The sequence below is a fragment of the Ptychodera flava genome, chromosome 18, assembly GCF_041260155.1.
Source record: "Ptychodera flava strain L36383 chromosome 18, AS_Pfla_20210202, whole genome shotgun sequence".
NCBI lineage: Eukaryota > Metazoa > Hemichordata > Enteropneusta > Ptychoderidae > Ptychodera > Ptychodera flava.
This window is the reverse complement of record NC_091945.1, coordinates 22,410,368-22,429,383: the sequence shown is the minus strand read 5'-3', so window position 1 is coordinate 22,429,383 and position 19,016 is coordinate 22,410,368. Positions and strand designations below refer to the sequence as shown.

General features: G+C 36.9%; 2 protein-coding genes across 4 annotated transcripts in view; one reads left to right on the top strand and one right to left on the bottom strand.

Moving 5' to 3' along the window:
• Nucleotides 1-1,148: 1,148 nt before the first annotated feature.
• LOC139117173 (FAST kinase domain-containing protein 3, mitochondrial-like) lies at nucleotides 1,149-11,008 on the bottom strand. Of its 2 annotated transcripts, none has more exons than XM_070680063.1 (8): nucleotides 10,882-11,008; nucleotides 9,273-10,530; nucleotides 8,206-8,338; nucleotides 7,595-7,704; nucleotides 4,707-4,851; nucleotides 3,206-3,833; nucleotides 2,668-2,782; nucleotides 1,149-1,798 (listed from the first exon to the last, which is right to left on the bottom strand). In XM_070680063.1, the coding sequence occupies exons 2-8, from the start codon at nucleotides 10,497-10,499 to the stop codon at nucleotides 1,709-1,711; spliced, it is 2,448 nt and encodes an 815-aa protein (XP_070536164.1). In that variant the 5' UTR covers nucleotides 10,500-10,530; nucleotides 10,882-11,008; the 3' UTR covers nucleotides 1,149-1,708. The 2 variants fall into 2 exon arrangements, with proteins under 2 accessions (XP_070536164.1, XP_070536163.1); XM_070680062.1 differs by having other exon boundaries at nucleotides 10,810-10,943.
• The window catches only part of LOC139117175 (immunoglobulin-binding protein 1-like), a 31,845-nt gene continuing 23,745 nt past the window's right edge, over nucleotides 10,917-19,016 (top strand). The window contains exons 1-8 of one of the 2 annotated variants that reach the window (XM_070680067.1): nucleotides 11,034-11,182; nucleotides 11,754-11,866; nucleotides 12,595-12,739; nucleotides 13,225-13,407; nucleotides 14,173-14,349; nucleotides 15,003-15,139; nucleotides 15,909-16,033; nucleotides 16,541-17,506. In XM_070680067.1, the coding sequence (XP_070536168.1) occupies nucleotides 11,069-11,182; nucleotides 11,754-11,866; nucleotides 12,595-12,739; nucleotides 13,225-13,407; nucleotides 14,173-14,349; nucleotides 15,003-15,139; nucleotides 15,909-16,033; nucleotides 16,541-16,581 (1,035 nt within the window). In that variant the 5' untranslated portion in view covers nucleotides 11,034-11,068 and the 3' untranslated portion in view covers nucleotides 16,582-17,506. Of the gene's footprint in view, nucleotides 11,183-11,753; nucleotides 11,867-12,594; nucleotides 12,740-13,224; nucleotides 13,408-14,172; nucleotides 14,350-15,002; nucleotides 15,140-15,908; nucleotides 16,034-16,540; nucleotides 17,507-19,016 lie in introns of those variants that run through there. The other variant, XM_070680068.1, reaches the window with a different exon arrangement.

Sequence of the window (19,016 nt, the reverse complement as noted above, 5' to 3'; positions counted from 1 at the left end):
CAGTCATGGCATGGAATGGAATTTCACAGAAAACTTACAAGCAATATTAGCCGTTTCACTTTCATGCAAGTGTGTATACAGTATTTTGACAAATTTGTTGACACTAAATGATCAGATAATTGATGAGGATTAAACTATTTCATCAATAGTACTTACGAAGTATAAAATATTTACATTTTTTAATTATTCCTTCATATTGTGGTCTCATTTTGTATTCTAATCTCAACTTTTAGAGCTCAGCAAAGTTTGATATCACTTTAGAACACAAAGGTACAGGGATTTTCTAAAGTCTTTAAATCATATTCTATATATCTTTCACATTTTTCAATATCTATGCATATGCCACAATTTTTTTACATGTGAATTTTAAATGATAGTATTGCATAATAAAAAAAACATTTTTTCATCACTGTCTCTTTGATTTTGTTGTCATGGATATACGTGTGTTTTGTTCAACTTGATTTCTTTGAGTTTACTCTCTCATCCAATTGCCCTCTTTCAGGGTCCAAGTTTTCCATCGTTTATAATAAAAAACTTTCAATCTAAATTAGGCACAGGGAAATGGTTAATAATAGCGCATGAAGTCTTGAAAAGTTTGGTTTGGCAAGTATTCACTTCCCCTGTGGTATTTTTCAGGGGTTAATACAAAACATAACGACCTAACACCTGCATCATAATGAAAAAAGGTGTTTTTTATCGACCTGTAGAAACAGCCAGTTTGCCGTATCAATTCCTTCTTGCATATAAGCCAATGAAAATGCTTGCTGCAACAGCCAGAGATTAGATTTTTAAGGAAGTGCAATTTTCCGGACACTAGCTTGAAAGGACTTCAAAAACGCAGGCAATGCATAATTTCATGGTTTACCATGCAAAGACATTCTTGACACTTTTGAGACCATCACAGAAAGTCTCGCACATGACTACCCAGTTTGAATAACTTGTGGTCATGCTACATGTATGGACATTGTGAAAATTACTGAACTATACATTTTCAATTGGACACTAGAAGGCGCTGTGCGTGGCCTTACCAACTTGCATTTGGAGCATAACTTTCATGTATAGGCACCAGACATGCTGCGATATTCTGATCTAATCCAATGTATCGCACGGTGAAAAGGGTAAAAGTTATAAAAGTAAAAAAAACATAATGATGAATCAAAGTCTGCATTTATTCCATAGTTTCTCCAAACCATAAGTTTAAAACAATCCATGTCAGTCACATCAGAAGGCTGCATCATTCATTGAAATACAAAAAATGTAAATCATCAAAGTATAACCTAAAAAGTTTCAAAACTGATATCCATATTACTTTATTTAGCAAGTTTTCCAAATATTCCTTGTTGACTGGCCTTGAAACAAGAAGCAGGTCAAATGATTATTATCATGTAATAATGGGTAAAAATCTAAAGCCAGACAACATACCCGCTAATTTGGGAACACCACCTTTGGTGATGCCATTGTTAAATATCAATGACACATCTTCATTTCAGATGCATGGTGGCCAGTGCCATAGCATTTTTTCTCTCTAGATATCCAACCATACAATGCCCATATCATTCAAAACTTCAAAAATAAATGTACCTGACTTCAATTCATTTGGTTTGAAAACAGTATGGTATTTCTACCATGTATTTTAGTAGACTCTACTGCAACAACTCACATTCAGTCAGTTGTGGTCTCAACTGTTTTGTTTGATGTCAGTGTTACCTCATTCTGCCTCAGAAGAGAATATCTTTTCATGGAGATACGTCTTCAGATCTGCCATCGTCTCAAGCTTATCCAGATCAAAGTAATTCACCTGCAATTAAGGAAAGTTTTCAAGTTTACTTTTCTGTTCTTTTGTGTGAGCTCCCTCTTGAATGTTACAACAATGCCACTATTGACTGAATGTACATGATCGGACAGAAGTTTCTAGCAATGTTGAGGCATTCAGTCTGTAAAACATCAGCTGATCTTCTGAGTCTACATATAAATTAAAGCCTAGAGAATTAGGACAGAAGTTGTACATGATGCGGAGCATACCTGTAGCTACTCGTTTTATTAAAATGCCTATCAAGGCTCACCACTGTGGAAATCAATGACGCTCAGTTTCTTTTCACAACACAGACTTATGTCATTGGTGTAAATTACCTTTCAAGAGCTGCCCTAATTTTTTTCCAATGCTCAGTTAAATTTCTGTCAGCAATGACTTATGGGATACTTTCCATTATAATAGTTCTGTTTGTGAAATATTTTCTTGCTGTATTCCTTAAAAATCATTGTCAAAATGCTTAGTTTTTCTTGCCAACACTTCCTGCATGAGCTCAATGTTCGATGTTCCTATTGTTATTATTGACAACCAAATTGTAGTCCAGACTGGAATTCACGAGTCAACATTAACATTGCAGAGTCTACAAAATGTGTTGTGTTACAAGGCTAAGAATCTCAAATGCTTTCTGAGGAGAAGAGGAAAAATATTTTTTTTAACAAAAAAAGGGAAAATATTTACAAAATTACAGCTTTTGTTCCCTTGAAAAATTCAACATCAAACCTTCAAATACCCTGCTAAATGTAAAGACTGCAATCTAACCACCAAACCAAACCATGCCTTTAAAAACAAAAGATTCCTCACCTTAAACTGTGGTGGCAGTATGAGTAAGCAGACAGTAGAAATCATCATGCACTCACCTGAATGACATCATATCCTATTTTGCACAGGTGTCTAATCTGCATGGCTTGTCTGGAGAGGAGGATTTCACTGTTGTTGCAGAAAAACATCTTGTCTTGTACTAGAACAAGAACTCTGTAGAGATGGCACATTATTCAATATGGAAGGAGTCTGTGAGCTTATCCAACCTCAGATCCATTAATCAAATGAAACTACAAACTAACACTTGTGAATTTACATTAAAGACTACAGTACTTATTTGTTTCCCATCCCTTATCATGTACTGTTATAAAAAAATCATCTTTGCAAATAGTGAAGTTTTATTCTAAATGTCTGTTATTTTCACAGATAAACCTGCAATACAGACACTTCAATTTGAAATAAAGTATCTGCAATCAAATATAAAATATATTTCTTAACCTACTTAAGGTCACCCGATTTCTATGATAAACTGGCTAACTCTGAATGCTGTCTTTCTGAAATCATCAGAATTACCAATACTAACCATCCAAGCAGATTTTTTACGATTACGTAAATCATCATTGACAACTGTCTTACCTTCTAAACTTGAAGTCGTCTTGTGGCCGTAGAGAAACCAATTCACTCACTCCATCCAGTTGTCCATGAGAAACAGACTTAGTCAAGAACTCAAGCTCCATATCAGACCCACCACTGTGCAACTCATCTGTTGCCTCTATGGCTTCACCCCCATTCTGCATGTTTTTACTCCCGTCCGGTATAACATCACTAGAATAGCCATATACAGGTTTAGGAACATTAAACATTTGAGAGCTACCAGTGGGAAATTTCATCGTAAAGTCACTCTTTCCATACGAGCTATAGAATGTTTCATTACCAATCTGTGAATTTTCCTCATCATTATTCTCCTCATTATCATACATAATTGGTTTATAGAAAGCTTCATTGCCAGTTTCAGAATGAGACAGATGATATCTGCTGAGTTTTTTAGTAAAGATATTTTGCTCAGATTTTTCTGGCTTATGATTTGCTTCCAATCCATGAGAAGAATACCACTGACTATCATCCTTATCATCAGAGACACTAGAAACAATTGGATTGGTTGAGTGGTCTGGTGACATCATGCTGTTCTCTGAAATCTGATTGGCTCCTCTCCCTGATGACAACACAAGAAAGTTTCCATCTCTATCTATGTGTAATTCAAAATCTGAAAAGAGTAACAAAATTAGATGAGCTTCAGATTGCCAGTGAAAAGGAAATTTAATTTGTACTATAAAAATAAAATAAAATAGAAATGAGATCAAAAATTCTTTCAGGATGTCCATCTGTCTCCAGTTTAAAGTGAATTCACCTATTATAAACTTTAAACCAAGACCTCTTTGGCCATTTTGGTTACACAGTCAATATTTCATCTGCATCGGCTTATAGTGAAATATAAATGAGCACTTTCATTTTAAACAGATTCTGGAGGCAGAAAAGGTTATCTTTTCACTGATGAAAGGTTCAAATCTGTTATTTATAGCAAATGTCTATAACAATAATGCTCGCCTGATTCATGTATGGTGCCATGTAAATACATGTATCATATTAACAGAAAATGCTTGCATTTTCATTTCTGTGAACCGAGTACCTATTTTGTATAATCAAAACCATATAAGTCATGTAACATTTTTCTGTACATGTAAGTTTACATATTTCCTTTGAAAAGTTAAGAGAAATGAAACGCTTTACGAAACATTTACGTTAACACCACAGTAATTGTAATGATTAACAGTTTTTTCCATTATTTTTCTTGCATGGGTCAACAAGAATTTTCTGATCTGTTATCTAAAATATAGAAAAATACCAAGTATTCCATTTATAAGCTAAAGGTGTGCAGGTATTGGTGACAACTTGAATTCAACTATTACCCCTCACATACATGAAAGTTACACCTTTGAGTGGAAAAGCTATATACTAGGTGTTGCAGCACATAGTTGATACTCGGAACAAAATATATTGGCAAAATAATTGTAGAAAAGTGACAGTTACTAGGGCTTTGGTGTAGCAAAGGCACCATATCTGTATAGTAAGATCTTACCAGCATAGCAACCAGGGGCAAGTACAGGTTGGTACAGATAGTAGTCCTCCCCACCGACTATTTCATCAATGGCTGTCTTCACGTGACCAAGGTATGGATTATTCTTCTGATGGTAAGACTGGTCTGTGTTGTAGAATGCAGAAACCTGGAAATGGAAATGTCAAGGAAATGTATATTACAAAATACAGTAAGCCATGCCAGTAACAACAACTTGTTATATCAGAATCACTATATTCTAAGGTGCTGCTGAGAACCCTGAATTATTCAACGTCGATATAAGTATCTTGCCATTTACACAGATTTTGTATTCTTTATCACAATTCTATTTCCTGTTCCTTTACATCGTCGCGTTCTCATGACAACAAACACTGTCCACACTGTACATGTACTTCTCTAAATCCTTATGAAAGTACTTTCTTCTGAAAACTACTTTGCCACACCAAAAAATAGGCACAAACAAAATGCTAGTATTAGGGTGGCCAAAGTTAAGCTAAAATGTTGCGACGTTATACGCAACTCACGCACACTGAAAGTGAAATTTGATTTTCGTGAAATTTTAAACGCCATTTTTTCTGAAATTAGTAGCTCAGTTACTGAAAAAATTGATATTTCAAATTAAAATCGATGTATGAGGCAGGTTTCATTAAAAACTGAAGAAAAAACGATAGAAAAATGGTGTTTTTCCTCTCCAAAAATGCCACTTTGTACTGACCGGCCACAGCGCTCGAGCGTCGCCGCTCATGGCATGCACTTCTGAATCCAGTCAATACCTATTTAGCAACGGAACTGCTTTCGGGCCCTGTGCACGCTGTCATAGAACTGTGAAACTTGGCCAGGAAGTGGCAGACCATCCCATTTACATGTAGTGGTGAGTTTTTGTTATATTCTGGGAATTTTAGCCAGCAAACACGAGGTAAAGTGAGTACGGTAAATTCGGTGTAGATTTTTCCCATTTAGATACATATTTTTGCCATAAAACTTGTAGCATGCTCTTTTTAAACATCATTCCAACATTTTTGTGAAATATGACGAAAATCTGTCCACGAGCACAAGTACGAATCATAAAAACAAATCGTGTTCATTCATAGACCTCAGTACAGTGTGACTCAAGATGGCGGCGGAAGGGAGTCACACTGACGCACCATTGACAGCCTGCCTGAGGCTGAAGTTAGGGACAGCTATTTCTTACAATTTCACGGCCGAAAATGAACTGCATTAAAAGACAATTGGCAGTTTAAATTGATTTGTTAGAATTGAGTGTTATTAAATAACATTGTGACAAAATTTCATTGTATTGTGAGCTCTAGTTTTTAAGTTATGTGAATTCAAAATTCATAAAAACATTAAAATCCATCCATTTCTCGATGGTACGGTGCCGCCGCAATTTTGACTAAGTCAGACAAAATATTTTCAATTTTCAACACTCACAGTTTCAAAATCCAAGACTGTGCATCAGTCAAATCTTGATTTTTCCGTAATATTGGGTAAATCTATGCACAAGACACATAGTTTAATGATTCCATGTGAAGTAAATAAAAAATTATGGGTTGCCAAACTTGAAGGAATCGGCATTCATTGAAATAATTTTAAAATTTGCCGAAAATTGTCCGCGAAAAAATGGCATTTTTATTGCTTTAAAAATTCATAACTTTTGATTGGATACAGCTATTAGCATAATTTTTTTTTTATTTTTCTTCTTTTACCCCATTCTTGCTAAAAATTCATTTAAACTGTGTGTATAAACAAGAGAAAAAAATGGCTTGGCCACCCTACTAGTATACTGCAAATTCTCTGATGTCAACACATGTGTCATGTTTTATTTGGCCATTGTGCTTCAGGGCTCGAACTTAACTTTTTTACCTACTTGCCCAGCGGGCAAGTTTCCAGAAATTTTACTTGCCAAATGAACAATCTTACTTGCCCGATTTTTTTGTCTGTTTACATTGTTTGGGCAGAGATCACGAAGACCAAGCAATCTCAAAATGTGGCCGACAGCATCATATCAATGCAGGTTCTGTTTTGTCTGTATTGATAATCATATTAATTGTTACGATCCATTAGTGTTAGTCTTCGTGACCTCTGCCCACTCGTCCACCAATATGCTAGTGCAGGATTGGGGTCATATAGCTGAAGGGGTGGCCCGGCCGGCCCATCAATCGATATTCGCATCAGCAAATCTCTTTTCCAGGAGTTTTGAAACTTTTGCACTTCTGCTTCTTCACTTTACTTTCCACTGAACTCGATGCTGCACCCGCGCCATTAGCTAGCGCTTTATCACTGTCGATTTCTGAGTGGCCAGCCGGTTGAACGTGTATTGTATCCCCTGACACAGACCCTGTTCCGGAATCTGTGACTTTATCAGGCTTGGATTTCAAAAATTTACATGAAAACAGGGTGGTTTGCTTCGCCATGACGTACAGTCTGCGTTGTCTCAGTCAGGTCTCCCGTGCAAAGTGGCTGTTGAAATTACTGACAACACCCCTGGGAATCACTAGCGACAAACAGGTGCAAGTTTTACATTAATGAGATTAGACTTCCAGAGGGAGAAAGACAACAGCTGGATATCTCTCGCTGAATGTTGACGTCCGGCTTGTCGGTTGTGATACCCGCTTCACTGACTTGAAACTCGATAACAGCGAACATTGTTCAACAAATTTCTTGAGTTTGTAAATCCCAGAACATGTAATTTGATCAAAGTTTATCACTTGCCCGACCGGGCAAGTATAATTTATTATTACCAGCCCGATGTCAGGTTTACCTGCCCCGGGCAAGCGGGCAACCGTTAAGTTCGAGCCCTGTGCTTTCAGGACTTGAAGAATTTACTAGAGGTCTGCTCTATGACCCTCCATTCTAAGCTTAGATGTGTTTTTCATGGAGAGTTTGCCTACCTTGATGTCTGCCGGTAATCTCGGTCCGTCATAGGTTGGGAAATCAAACTCCACTGCCTGATCAATCAGACACAGCTTCAATTTGATGTCTTCAAATTGATATGAACCGTCTGTGTAGAGAATAAAAAACTGAGGATATAGCCTATTGTTTTGACGTAATAGCTACTCAACATGAACTGCTTATCAATTTTATAGAAAATTTAAGTCCATCTTTGAATGTGATAACTCACCAGGTATCTCCTATAATGGGGCATGAAGTCCAAGAACAATACAAACAATTTCTAAAACAATTACCAATGTACAAGGGTGTTCATTTTCAGCCAAACAGTGTACAAAATGGCTGGCTACCCACTAATTTTCTTTTATAGTTATTTTCTCCATAAAATGTTACCTAATCTACAAACTGAAAAACTCCAGCGCATTGCTAAATTTCCCCGGGCTGCCTAGCATTAATTAATATTGCCACTTATTCGAAACTTTTTAGAAAATTTCAATCAATTTTTAACACTTTCATTTCATTGGAAAATTCAACTTAAAAACTAATTTTTGTGAGTTGCAAAGGAAAATGATAATAAACCTATACAAGGTGGTACTGAAGACTAGTTACTCACCAAATATTCTATTGACAAATTCCTGAGTGAACATTTTATCCAACACAGCAATAGGGAATGATCTCATCTGTGCTAATGACATCATCACATTTACTGTTGCCACTGGAGAATCTTCCATATCTTTTAATATGACCTAATGGAAAAAAAAATTGTCATCATCCCGTCAGAGCATACATGTAGGTTCATAGCAAGAAACAAAAGTCACAATGGAAGGCCAGATTCAAGTGCAGGCATGTAACCTGATTTTGACATCAGTACTGTGGCATTAATTGTAGTATACTGCCAGAGTGATGACTTGACCTTGCACACATAAAATCTCTCTGACCATGTCACTGCAACAAATCTATTTAAATGTAAAGCTGAAAAATTTTTTTCACACTTCTTAAAACTAAAACTATAATTTGCAATTTTGCATGCACTAACAAGCAATATAGAAATAAAAATGTTTTCTGAAATGTAAAAGAAATCGCATTTGGCCAAAGGTATCACCTGACAAGTAAATTTTCTATTTGAAAAGGGTTGGTGCTATATTTCTCCAATACCACATCAATATACAGAGAAAGGCATGTTAGTATTTACATTTAATTTGATAATTCTTTAAAAAATTCTCTTCCAATCCCATATGACTAGTGTACATGTGCATGATCCCATGTTGAAGAACAAGTTCATTAAGGTAGTACACGCCTCACACTTCAAAGACATAAGCTTCAGCTCAAAGTTTCCTCAAGGAAACTTTAAACCATTTAATTGCAAAGTCAACAATAAAAATCAAGGGTCACTGTACCCACTTTGGTTCTGGAGAAGCAAATTACTAGAAATTTACACACATTTGAATTTCAAAATGGCTGCCATCCCTGTGTTAACTCTATGGGAAAAATTTAATTTTTCACTCTCACAAAAACAAACCAGTGAAAAGTGTAACTCCAAACGCTTAAAGATGAATGAGATAAATATTGCGAGAAATTGAGAATCTGAGTCTCTGTCCCAGAGGCACATCCTACCTTACTACACTTTGAAAATTATCGCGTTGTGCTGTACACATTAGATGATGACAAGTACCAACTTACCTCTTCCACCATGCTAAAGAACTCTTCATAATTTTCCGGCAGGTAGTTGAGCTTCCCAATTGGTAAGATCAATCTCTGCAGATCATCTAGGCCAAGATCACTGTCACGCTGAACGATATACTGCGAGAGTGATTCCAAAAGTGGGGCACTTCGGACTGCATGGTGGGAGAGATACTTCGCCAAGAGTTCAAACACTCTTTGAGGGATGCTGTCGATGTGTTGGGGAAGTTCATAGGAAAGGGACTGGATAAATTTATCATGCCGAAAGTAGAAGAATGCGTGGTTTTCGAGGAGAACTCCTAACAAGTCTGGGTTGCACTTTTGCCATCTCATCGTAAATGCCGCCAGATCGCCAATTTTAAAAATGTCAGTCCTCATGGGGGATTTGTTAAGTTTAAGAAAAATCTTGATGATTTGTACCAGGTGCTGGCTGATGACACTGAACCTGGCATCTTGATCACTTTCTTCAGAAATGCTCGTTTCTGTGTAGCCGGCGTATTCATCTCTGTAGTAGCTAAGCAAGGGTACAATTGTCCTGTGATTGGTGACTTCGTCCAACTGTTGTTCTATATGCTTCGCGCAAGCCTCACGTAGAGGGTGTTCTCTGGCCTGCATTATGTTGAGATATTCTAGGACTTTTGACAGATCAATCAAACTCAAGGATCTGACCCTCCTGTTGCACTCTGCAGTCACGGCGACAAACAGAACGTGGTCGTGAGGAAAGTGAAGGATCATCATGCATTGTAGGACTTCCACTAGATTTTTGTTTTGTAGATCAGGGCAATGCAAGGCCAGGTGAGAGCACATCAACTCAAAAACTGGCCAGTTCTGAAACTCCATCGGCTGGTCACTTCTCTTGCACAGGCTGATAGCATACGCCATGGCTATTGCTATATGATGGGGGAAGACTTTGCTTGGATTCTGGGAAATCAACTGGAAGACATTCTCAACAGTTGGCGAGTTGACAATAATCTTGAGCAGGGTATCGCTGGGTTTTCTGTGAAAGTGACGGATTTGCCAGCCACTGTTTGCATGCTCATGTGAAACTAAGGGATGGCATCTCATAAAATGATGACTTTTCCAAAAACATGGGTTGGATGCTGTCACAGTGACAGAAGAATGCAATGACCTGTGGGTTTGTGTTTTCAGCCATTCTCTAACAATACATGGAGAACGTTTCAAGCTAGGCTGAAGCAGCCTTCTCGCAAAGTGTATCAACATCATCATTTCACTGCATCACACTCGCCCAAGTCAATACCTGTATAAGAAGGGAAAATACAGTTAAACGAGAGATTATATGCTCTGATTATGATATTTCTGTCTTCACATATTAAATTCGATTTTGGGGTGTTTTAGTTCGTGCATCAATAAATACGATATACTAAATTATGCATATTGCTATATCATGCACTGTGCACATCTGGTACGGAAGTAGAGCATTACATGCAGTATTGTATTTCGAGGTTTTGCAAAATCTCGAGCTACAGTACTGCAGCCAGTAGAGCATGTGCGTCGCTTCAGAAGTTGACAAACTAACCTGAGGTTGGCGTCGTTGAAAATACTGTCGATAGAATAATATAAAATGGGCTTTAGTTCTTAATATCGTTACCTTTTAGGTACACGTACACAATACGATGCCGATGTCGTATACTTTAAGCGCATTCAAGAGGTACGATCGATGATCCTGAGCATGGTCGCGGTCTCCGCCGATCCACAAAATCGAGACTCGAGCAGTCGACCAGGTCATAGGTTACAAATGACGCCCTCAACTAGGTCATCGGCGGGTCACTCACAAAATGGCGACAGCTGAACCTCAAGTACCGAAACTTTCTGATATTTTTGATCGCGCTTGGAAAATTCAACTGGATTTAGAGGGTAGTGATGAAGCGTCAAACAGTGATAAGTACCAGGTGTGTATATTTTAAGTAAAATTGTAAGTGAGAGTAGCAGTAAGGGACAAACGTGATCCAAAAACCGTGACTGTCCGTCGCTCAGTGAATACACATTCACACGTGTAGCGTCATTGCAGTTTGTCAAGTGACTGACTTATTGATGATAAACCATGATAAACCATTACTTGGGCGAAAATATCAAAACTTCGTTCTATTCAACTCGTATGACTGTCAAGTTGGACTATCAGCGGGCAGGGATAGACTAAGAATAGCAACATTCTGTTCTGATCACAACTGCGACACTAGACTTGCTCATAACGTCGCGCTTTAGTGGTAGGCTGTTGCGTCGACCGTGGGGGCGGGTGCTTGGCCAGCCAGTTACTCAGCTGCCGAGAAAAGCCAAGCGACCGGGGGCCAGTATTGCGACATCGACACTTACATAGCTGGCATATCAACTACACTACAAGCATAGAGATAGAACACTCGGTACCTTATAAAAATTGTTCCAATGATGGCTACACAACAGATCTCTATGTTAAGTTGAGTTATCTGATTACCAAGGGGTGGGTATATCTTTATTTATTTACAGTTGAAGGTGAAAGAAGCGATTGGACTGTTTGAGCAGTGTACAGAAATGGTAAATCAGCTGAGTTTATTCAGTGATAATGAAGATGTTGAAGAAATACCTACATCTTCTTTGAAGTGAGTAGCAATGACATGACTAAGTTACTTTCTTAATGTGTCCATGCAGTGATAACATCCTCGGGTTCAAAGTAGAAATGGGTTTAATCTGTTCACCCCTATTCCCTGTGAGAAGGTCCATACTCACCATTAATAACAATCTGTTTGGGCCAAACCATGTTTGTGGAGGGGCTGTGGTTGGTGAAAGGACTAAATCCAAGAAAATGTTATGCTGTCACCCTTCAGAGGTACGGGGAGAATGTATGCCTCTGCAAATATTGTGGCTTATGTATTTACCTTGAGACTGTGATAAAATAAAATTGAGAAACAGTATAGTACACAAAACTTTTGTGACAATGTTGCGCAATGTAACCTGAACTGCAAAGTGCAATAGTTTTTGTTGTCAAAGCCTCACACACGTTTTGCAGTTTCAGCTCCCTCTTCCAGGCTGCTGGTCAGTAGTGTGTGTAGGCTATCTGCCAACACTTGACTATTTACATATGTGTTGCTCTTACACCATTCAGTAGTCATCATGGTGTTCTGCATTAAACAATTTTCAGCAGATTGTCTAAAATGAGATTTACACATTAAATGTGATGTATTGGTCATGTGGAGATTTCAGTATATTATTTTTTCTTCAAGTTTTAAACTATAAATAAATGTTTGTGTAGAAGGAAGATATGCAAGAATATACTTGTACTTTTTGTTTTGTTATATATTTAAAATTACTTGATACATTTATGTTACAGGTATTTATTATTACCAGCATTTTTGGGTGATTTGAGTTTAAAAGTCACTGGGGGAGCGGTCACCAGACTCAAGCAAGTACATAAAGCAAAGATTTATTTTCAAGATTTTCTGAAGAGATGCAAGTCATATGGAATAACAGCTGAGGTAAAGTAAAGTTCATCATGAACTCAAAATTTTAGTTTGTAGATTATCAAGCCACTGGCACATTGCAGCAAGAAAAAACTGGTGATCAGTGCACAAAACTAAGTGATAGATTCCTATATTGTACAAACTAACGAAAATAGTGTGGAATTCTCTGCTGTTACGCATAGTATTGACATAACTATGTTTGCTTTGAGTGCCTTAAATGGTGATTAAAAATGGCATTTTGTACCTCAGGTCTTTTTTGATTTCCCATGTACTGATGTACTTCCAAGTATCCTAATCCCTATTTCATACTCTGTGCCTACATGTATGCAGGACTAAGTTGTGTGTTGCTGCATTGGAAATTTGATCACAGTAATATGACAGTGATTAACAGCTTCATTTTCACCCTCACACAAAACATATGATCTAAACTATCATCAATCTGCTCTGTGGTGTATTATTCACAATTGGCTAACTCTACTGGTACTCCCGTTTATACTCAGGAACTGCCCAAGGACACGCCAAAGGCTGATCCAGCAATGCCAGCCGGGAGACCAAACCTCATGGCCATGCAATCAAATAGAGAGGCTAAGATAAAGAGGTTTAAGGAGAAGAAACAATTAGAAGAAAAACTCAAGGCTCTCGGGCATCCGTCTGAAATCAACTCAAAAGATGAAGATGTACAGGTTAGAAAAAGCTACAAATTGTTTCTGGACAGAATTTCAGAAGTATTCTTCAGTTTTTAAGTTCAAATCGTGTTTCTGGTCTTTCCAATATTTCACCATAGTGACTCTTTGAGGGTGTATACCATTGACTTTCAGAGTATCAACAATTAAAGAAATAGCCTGGTGAACACTTTCATGCAATTTTCAGTAATAAGAAATACAGTACTATCCACCCATGAATAAAGATCTCAGAAGATATTCATGACACAGTTCAATAACTTCTCATCATCCAATCAAATTGCACATTAGCAAAGCAGTAATGCACCCCAAAAGTGAAAAACTTAAACTTTTGCTCAAGCCATTCTCAGAAAACTGTCAACCACTCTCTTCGAATTTCAGGCACAAAAATTTGGGCTCACTATGGAAACATATTAACGTATATTTACCAATATTTGAAATTCAAAATGGCCGCCATTGATGGGAAAAACTTTAATTTTCAATTTTCACAAAAACAGGAAAGTGAAAATTTCATTTACTCCAAGAGCTTGAAATTGAGCTTAGACAAATGTCAGATTAGAAAAATATTGTACAAATTTGACAGTCTGAATATCTGTCCCCGAGGCACATTGTACCTCAAGTGTGCATACATGTATCAAGCATACTGTAGTCATACATTTATTTTGCAGGATGCTATGAAAGATGATACATGTACCATCAAAAACATTTTTATTCTTCATTCATATTTTAATTCTTAATTTTCCATTATCTTGTTGCACTTTTGTACAGAGAGAATTTTTCACAGTGTTCATCAAAAAGTCAGCCAGTGAAGTTGTGGACGATTATGCGAGTGTACAGCAAGAAATAGAAATTTTAGGACACATGGAAAAACTAAAAGATCAAGATAAAACAAAGGATCAAAAAGATGGACCACCAAGACTTATACAAAATAATCCTTCAAGAAAGGTAATGATGATACATGAAAATAAACATGTGAAGATATTTTCCAGTGTTTTTACTAAGTTTTCGGAATATTGGTAAATGATTTTGGAACCCTGGTAACATTTCTGCTGTCCCCTAATCTGATTGCATAGATATACCAAGGGGAACCCCAGTAAAATGACTGGGAAACCCGGTTACATGTACCTGCTCACCGCCCTTAGCAAAAACATTGTTTTTAATGGTTTAGACAGACAATATGATATAGCACTCCTCAAGAACTTCAACTGCTTGAGAAGGTGGATAACTAGAGAAATGTATCATAGTGTAGGGTCTACAACCTTGCTATGATTTCATTTAGTGTGGTTTATAAAATCAATGTGTAATCACAGTACTAATTTCTTGTTGGAAAAAACACTGTGATATACTTTTTTCAGTGTAACCAAATATGGCTGGTAAATATTGCGAAAATGGGATTTTTTTAACATTCGGTTTTTTTGCAAGTGTTGTCAGGGCATACAGTGCAAGTTTGCCAAGGCATACAGTGCAAGTTTGCCACCAATCAGTAGTGAGATTGATCATACAAGAAATGATGCAGCAATAGCTATGAGAACAAATCTTTACTGGTAATTTAACCTTGCCCTTCAAAAGATCTTTCATATAATTCTATCTCTTTGCAGCCTCTTAAACCATTTATCCTTACAAGAGATGACATTCAGGCTAAAGTGTTCGGTGCAGGCTATCCTAGTATACCAACCATGACCTTGGATGAATACTATGAAAAAGAAGTCAGAGAGGGAAAAATTTTACCACCATCGTAAGTTGTCATTATGCAAGCTTTGCCTTGCTAAATGTTATTTTACCATACCATTGTGATTTCTAAAGCTTGAACTCAATGTTCACATCTTCCTGAATATGTGCTGTGTATAGATGCATGTACATATACAACTGTCTTTCCTGTTTCTACTCATAAGTAAAGGGAGCCCTCGCTAATATAGCCTTATGATGGTAAGTGAAGGGAGCCCCCATTTGGCCTATTGAAGAAAGGTCAATGGGCATATTTCCAAGGGTCTGTATGCGTTAGATTTCCAACTCGACTCAGTCCTTCCCAGAGTTCATTTGTCAACATTAACACATTTTACACAATATGTGCTGTGTTAGCAAGACTAATATTTTGTTCTGGCACATACTCTAGGGCGAAGAAAAAGAAAACTAAGTCGCTTTCTAAAACAAACAGAATGACAATATTATAAAAATTAGGACCTTTGTTCCTTTATACCACTCCCAAATTTTATTTCAACACTCAGTGTATGGTGGTGATGTGTGGCTAATGTAATACAGGAGCAGTTACAAAATTTGCATATTCAAATTAGCAGAGAAACAAGTATTCAAGTCCTTTGTCCATTTGACACATTTAAAACTTTTCACATCGGCTCATTCACTGAACGGATAATCATTAGATTTTTGATACGTACTTTGGCCATATATTGGTATACCTGTAGACAAGGAGCTGCCAAAGGTTGTAACGAGGAGTAATGTTATCTTTATGAGTGAATTTTATTTTCTATGTTGTCCTGAAATCTCAGAAACCAGCCTGCATTGAGTGAAAGAGAAGCTGTTGAACAGAGAGAAATCCAGAGAGAGAAAGAGATTGAAGACGATGATGAGACAGCTTTGAAGAAAGCCAGAGAAATGGATGACTGGAAGGATGGTGAGTTTTATACATGATTATCATCAATCAACTTGTCATTAGATCCAAATAGCACATACCGTAGTTTAGCATCCTATAGTAACAGTTTAATTTTTGACAAGTATTGGGTATTTGCTAGACATATTCGATGTGTGTTTTTCCCAATGATATTTTATCACCATTCAATCACAAGGAAGTTTGTCAAATATGCTGAGCAAACACTGCAAATGTTGCAGTATTGTACTGTTGTAAACACAGACTGCAGAGAAAGGGTCTACACTGTATCTGTAAACAGAAAAAATTGTAGTAGTGTATATGGCAAACTCTCTGTCTGTTCCTGTCTGAAGAAATTTCGCATGGTAGTACCACAATATTCTTTTTATTCGTATTTCCTATGGTAGTGACCCACTTATCTATCTCCACCTGCAAATCTTCAATAAAAGTCAATTTTTACTCATTTATTAGCGTGAAGTTTATCATTATCATCTTCCAGTTCCTGATTTCAGACTATGTGTTCGTATCTTTCAGACAACAAACGCGGCTCAGGAAATCGACAGAACATGGGATGATTTCAGTGAAATGAAGTTACACTGTATCAGAAACAAAACATACACACGGTCCCTCTGTAGAGAGACTGTGACATAGGAAATACAAACAAGGAAATACAAACAAATAATTGAAAGGTCACCAATGTCACCATCTTCCCCTTTTACAGTATGTAAATGCCACAATTTAAATGAAAGTTATTTTGAGAGAGTTTGTTGTATTTATTTACTGTGTATGTTATGTGTGAAAAATAACCATGCGATCATGATATCTAGCAATTTGTAATGTCAGAAAGCCAAAGTTATGTACGGTAATGTTACTGTGTGCAGACTGATAAGACTGTAAGACTGAAAATCAGGCCGTTAATTTTAATGTTAGTTTTAGACTTTGTCTATGAAGAATTATCGTCAGAGAAATGATTTCAAGTAGTTGAGCTCACATCAAATGTTTGGTTTTCCCATGATAGCTGAGTATATCATGATGATACAGTATGCAGTATACAGATGGGAAGATGACATTTCGCTTTATTTGTTCTTGATTTTGCATTATTTTTGAGTACCTGTAACAAACAAATTTAAAAACAAAATTTCACCTATTGCACTGGTATGAAATAGATAATCATATTTATTTGCATTCTGGTAATCAGCCTGAGTTTATACCATGATAGTACATGTATTCTCTGTGGTCTAATAGCCCTGGTTCAAATTCAAGTATGCAACACACTGTACATGTACATTGTATGTTACCTCAGTCACTGCAAACAGTTGTTTTGATTCTGACTTCCAAGGCTAAACTACATTAGTCTTAATTGTTGAAGAGGGCATTGAACCACAGTCACTGTAGCTTGCTGCCGGACTGAGTTTTGAAGGTGCAATATTGCAAAAGTGGTTTACCCATTCAAAATCAGCATCAGTAATGATTAGACCCCCCTCTTTTTACTAAAATATGATATATGTTTACATTGTTACTTTGTTTAGGCAGATTTGTATAGATTGACAAGGGGGAAAGGACATAAGGCGACAATCTAAAAATTCTTCACAAAATACACAAATACCACTGATCATGTTTTGATTTACAAATGTAACAACCTTCATATGGAAATGAAGAACCCCCAGCGTCTGGACTCTTTATCATTCCTTTCAATTCACCCTTTCACCGTCATGATTTGTACAGATTCTGTTGGTTGCGATGGCAAAGTTGGACATCTATACAGGGAAATTGTTTCAAAAGGAACTGTTATTGATGTAGTCAGATGTGTACATGCAAGTGAGTGTCGAGTATGTACACTACACCTTGCACAAAGAGGGTTTCCTCATCTGTTTGAAATCTGATGACACAGCTGCGTGACTACTTTCTCATCACAAGTGATAGCTGAGCTTTGTGTCAATAAAGATTACTGAACACAGGTATGCTCCCTGTAGGCTAATTTGTCAGCAGGTATTTGTGAATCCAACAAAGGAAAATCCTTTGAACAAATAAAAACCTGGAAGAGACTAGACTCAAATATCAGACTCAAATCTTAACAAGTGTACCTGCACAGAACATTTTTTTTTTTTAATATTCTTGCAAGGGTTGTCATGAATAAGCCCCATGTACAGCAGTTTACTTACTTCCTCATCATATCACCTTAAAGTGTACAAAATAGCTTTAAAATGAAATTGTAATTCAAAAATGGACAATAAAGTAAACACATTTTGTCATATTATCTGTCAGCATGAAGTTATCATAGAGATTTTTTTCTGTGCAAATAACTTATTTTGTGCAAATAAAATATTTCAAATTTTCCTCAACACAGCTAAGTGTGTTACTCATTATAGTTTGACTTCTATAGCTGGGTAGAGATTCTCTAGATAAAGCAGTACATTTGCGAGAATATGGCATATTTTTATGTCATATGCACAGATAGTTCAGGTGGTGGGTGTACATTTTCAAATGTGAGATCGAATCTGTCCCTCAGTGAATAATGAGTTTGAAACAGCCAACCGATACTGGTACATTGCCATTGGATGTTAGTTGTGAAGGAAACTGAGTTCTGATTATCCTTCACCTTGAAAAATTCTGTGGCAGATTAGAAATGCCAAAGGCACAAACAAAAAGATGTGGATATTTTTCCTGTCCTGCCTGTCCAACACGGTATGATTAACCTTTCAAAATTTTCATAGACCACTCAGTGTTCAAGGAGTGAATCATTCAATATATGTGAAACATCACAAAAAATATGAAATGTAAATATAATCGATTTTTCTAAATGAAACTTGACTTCTAAAATCATGGTATCTCAACCTCAATAGTAAAAATAAACTGTGAGATCTATATATAGGAAAAACACATACTCCAAACCTCTTGTCTTAGAAATGCTTTATTTGACTGAAATAGTATTTGTCATTTATAGTTTTGAAGGCATACCCACGGTCATGGCAAATCATACATGCCACGAGGCCCCCAAGAGACTTGAAAA

Bases quoted from the DNA above. Each gene is read 5' to 3' on its own strand.
- LOC139117173 (XM_070680063.1), bottom strand. From the start codon at position 10,499: ATGATGATGTTGATACACTTTGCGAGAAGGCTGCTTCAGCCTAGCTTG. The intron at 3,834-4,706 runs GTAAGATCTTAC...TACTCTTTTCAG, and splicing joins TGCCCCTGGTTGCTATGCTG to ATTTTGAATTACACATAGAT. The intron at 2,783-3,205 runs GTAAGACAGTTG...CCATCTCTACAG, and splicing joins GACGACTTCAAGTTTAGAAG to AGTTCTTGTTCTAGTACAAG.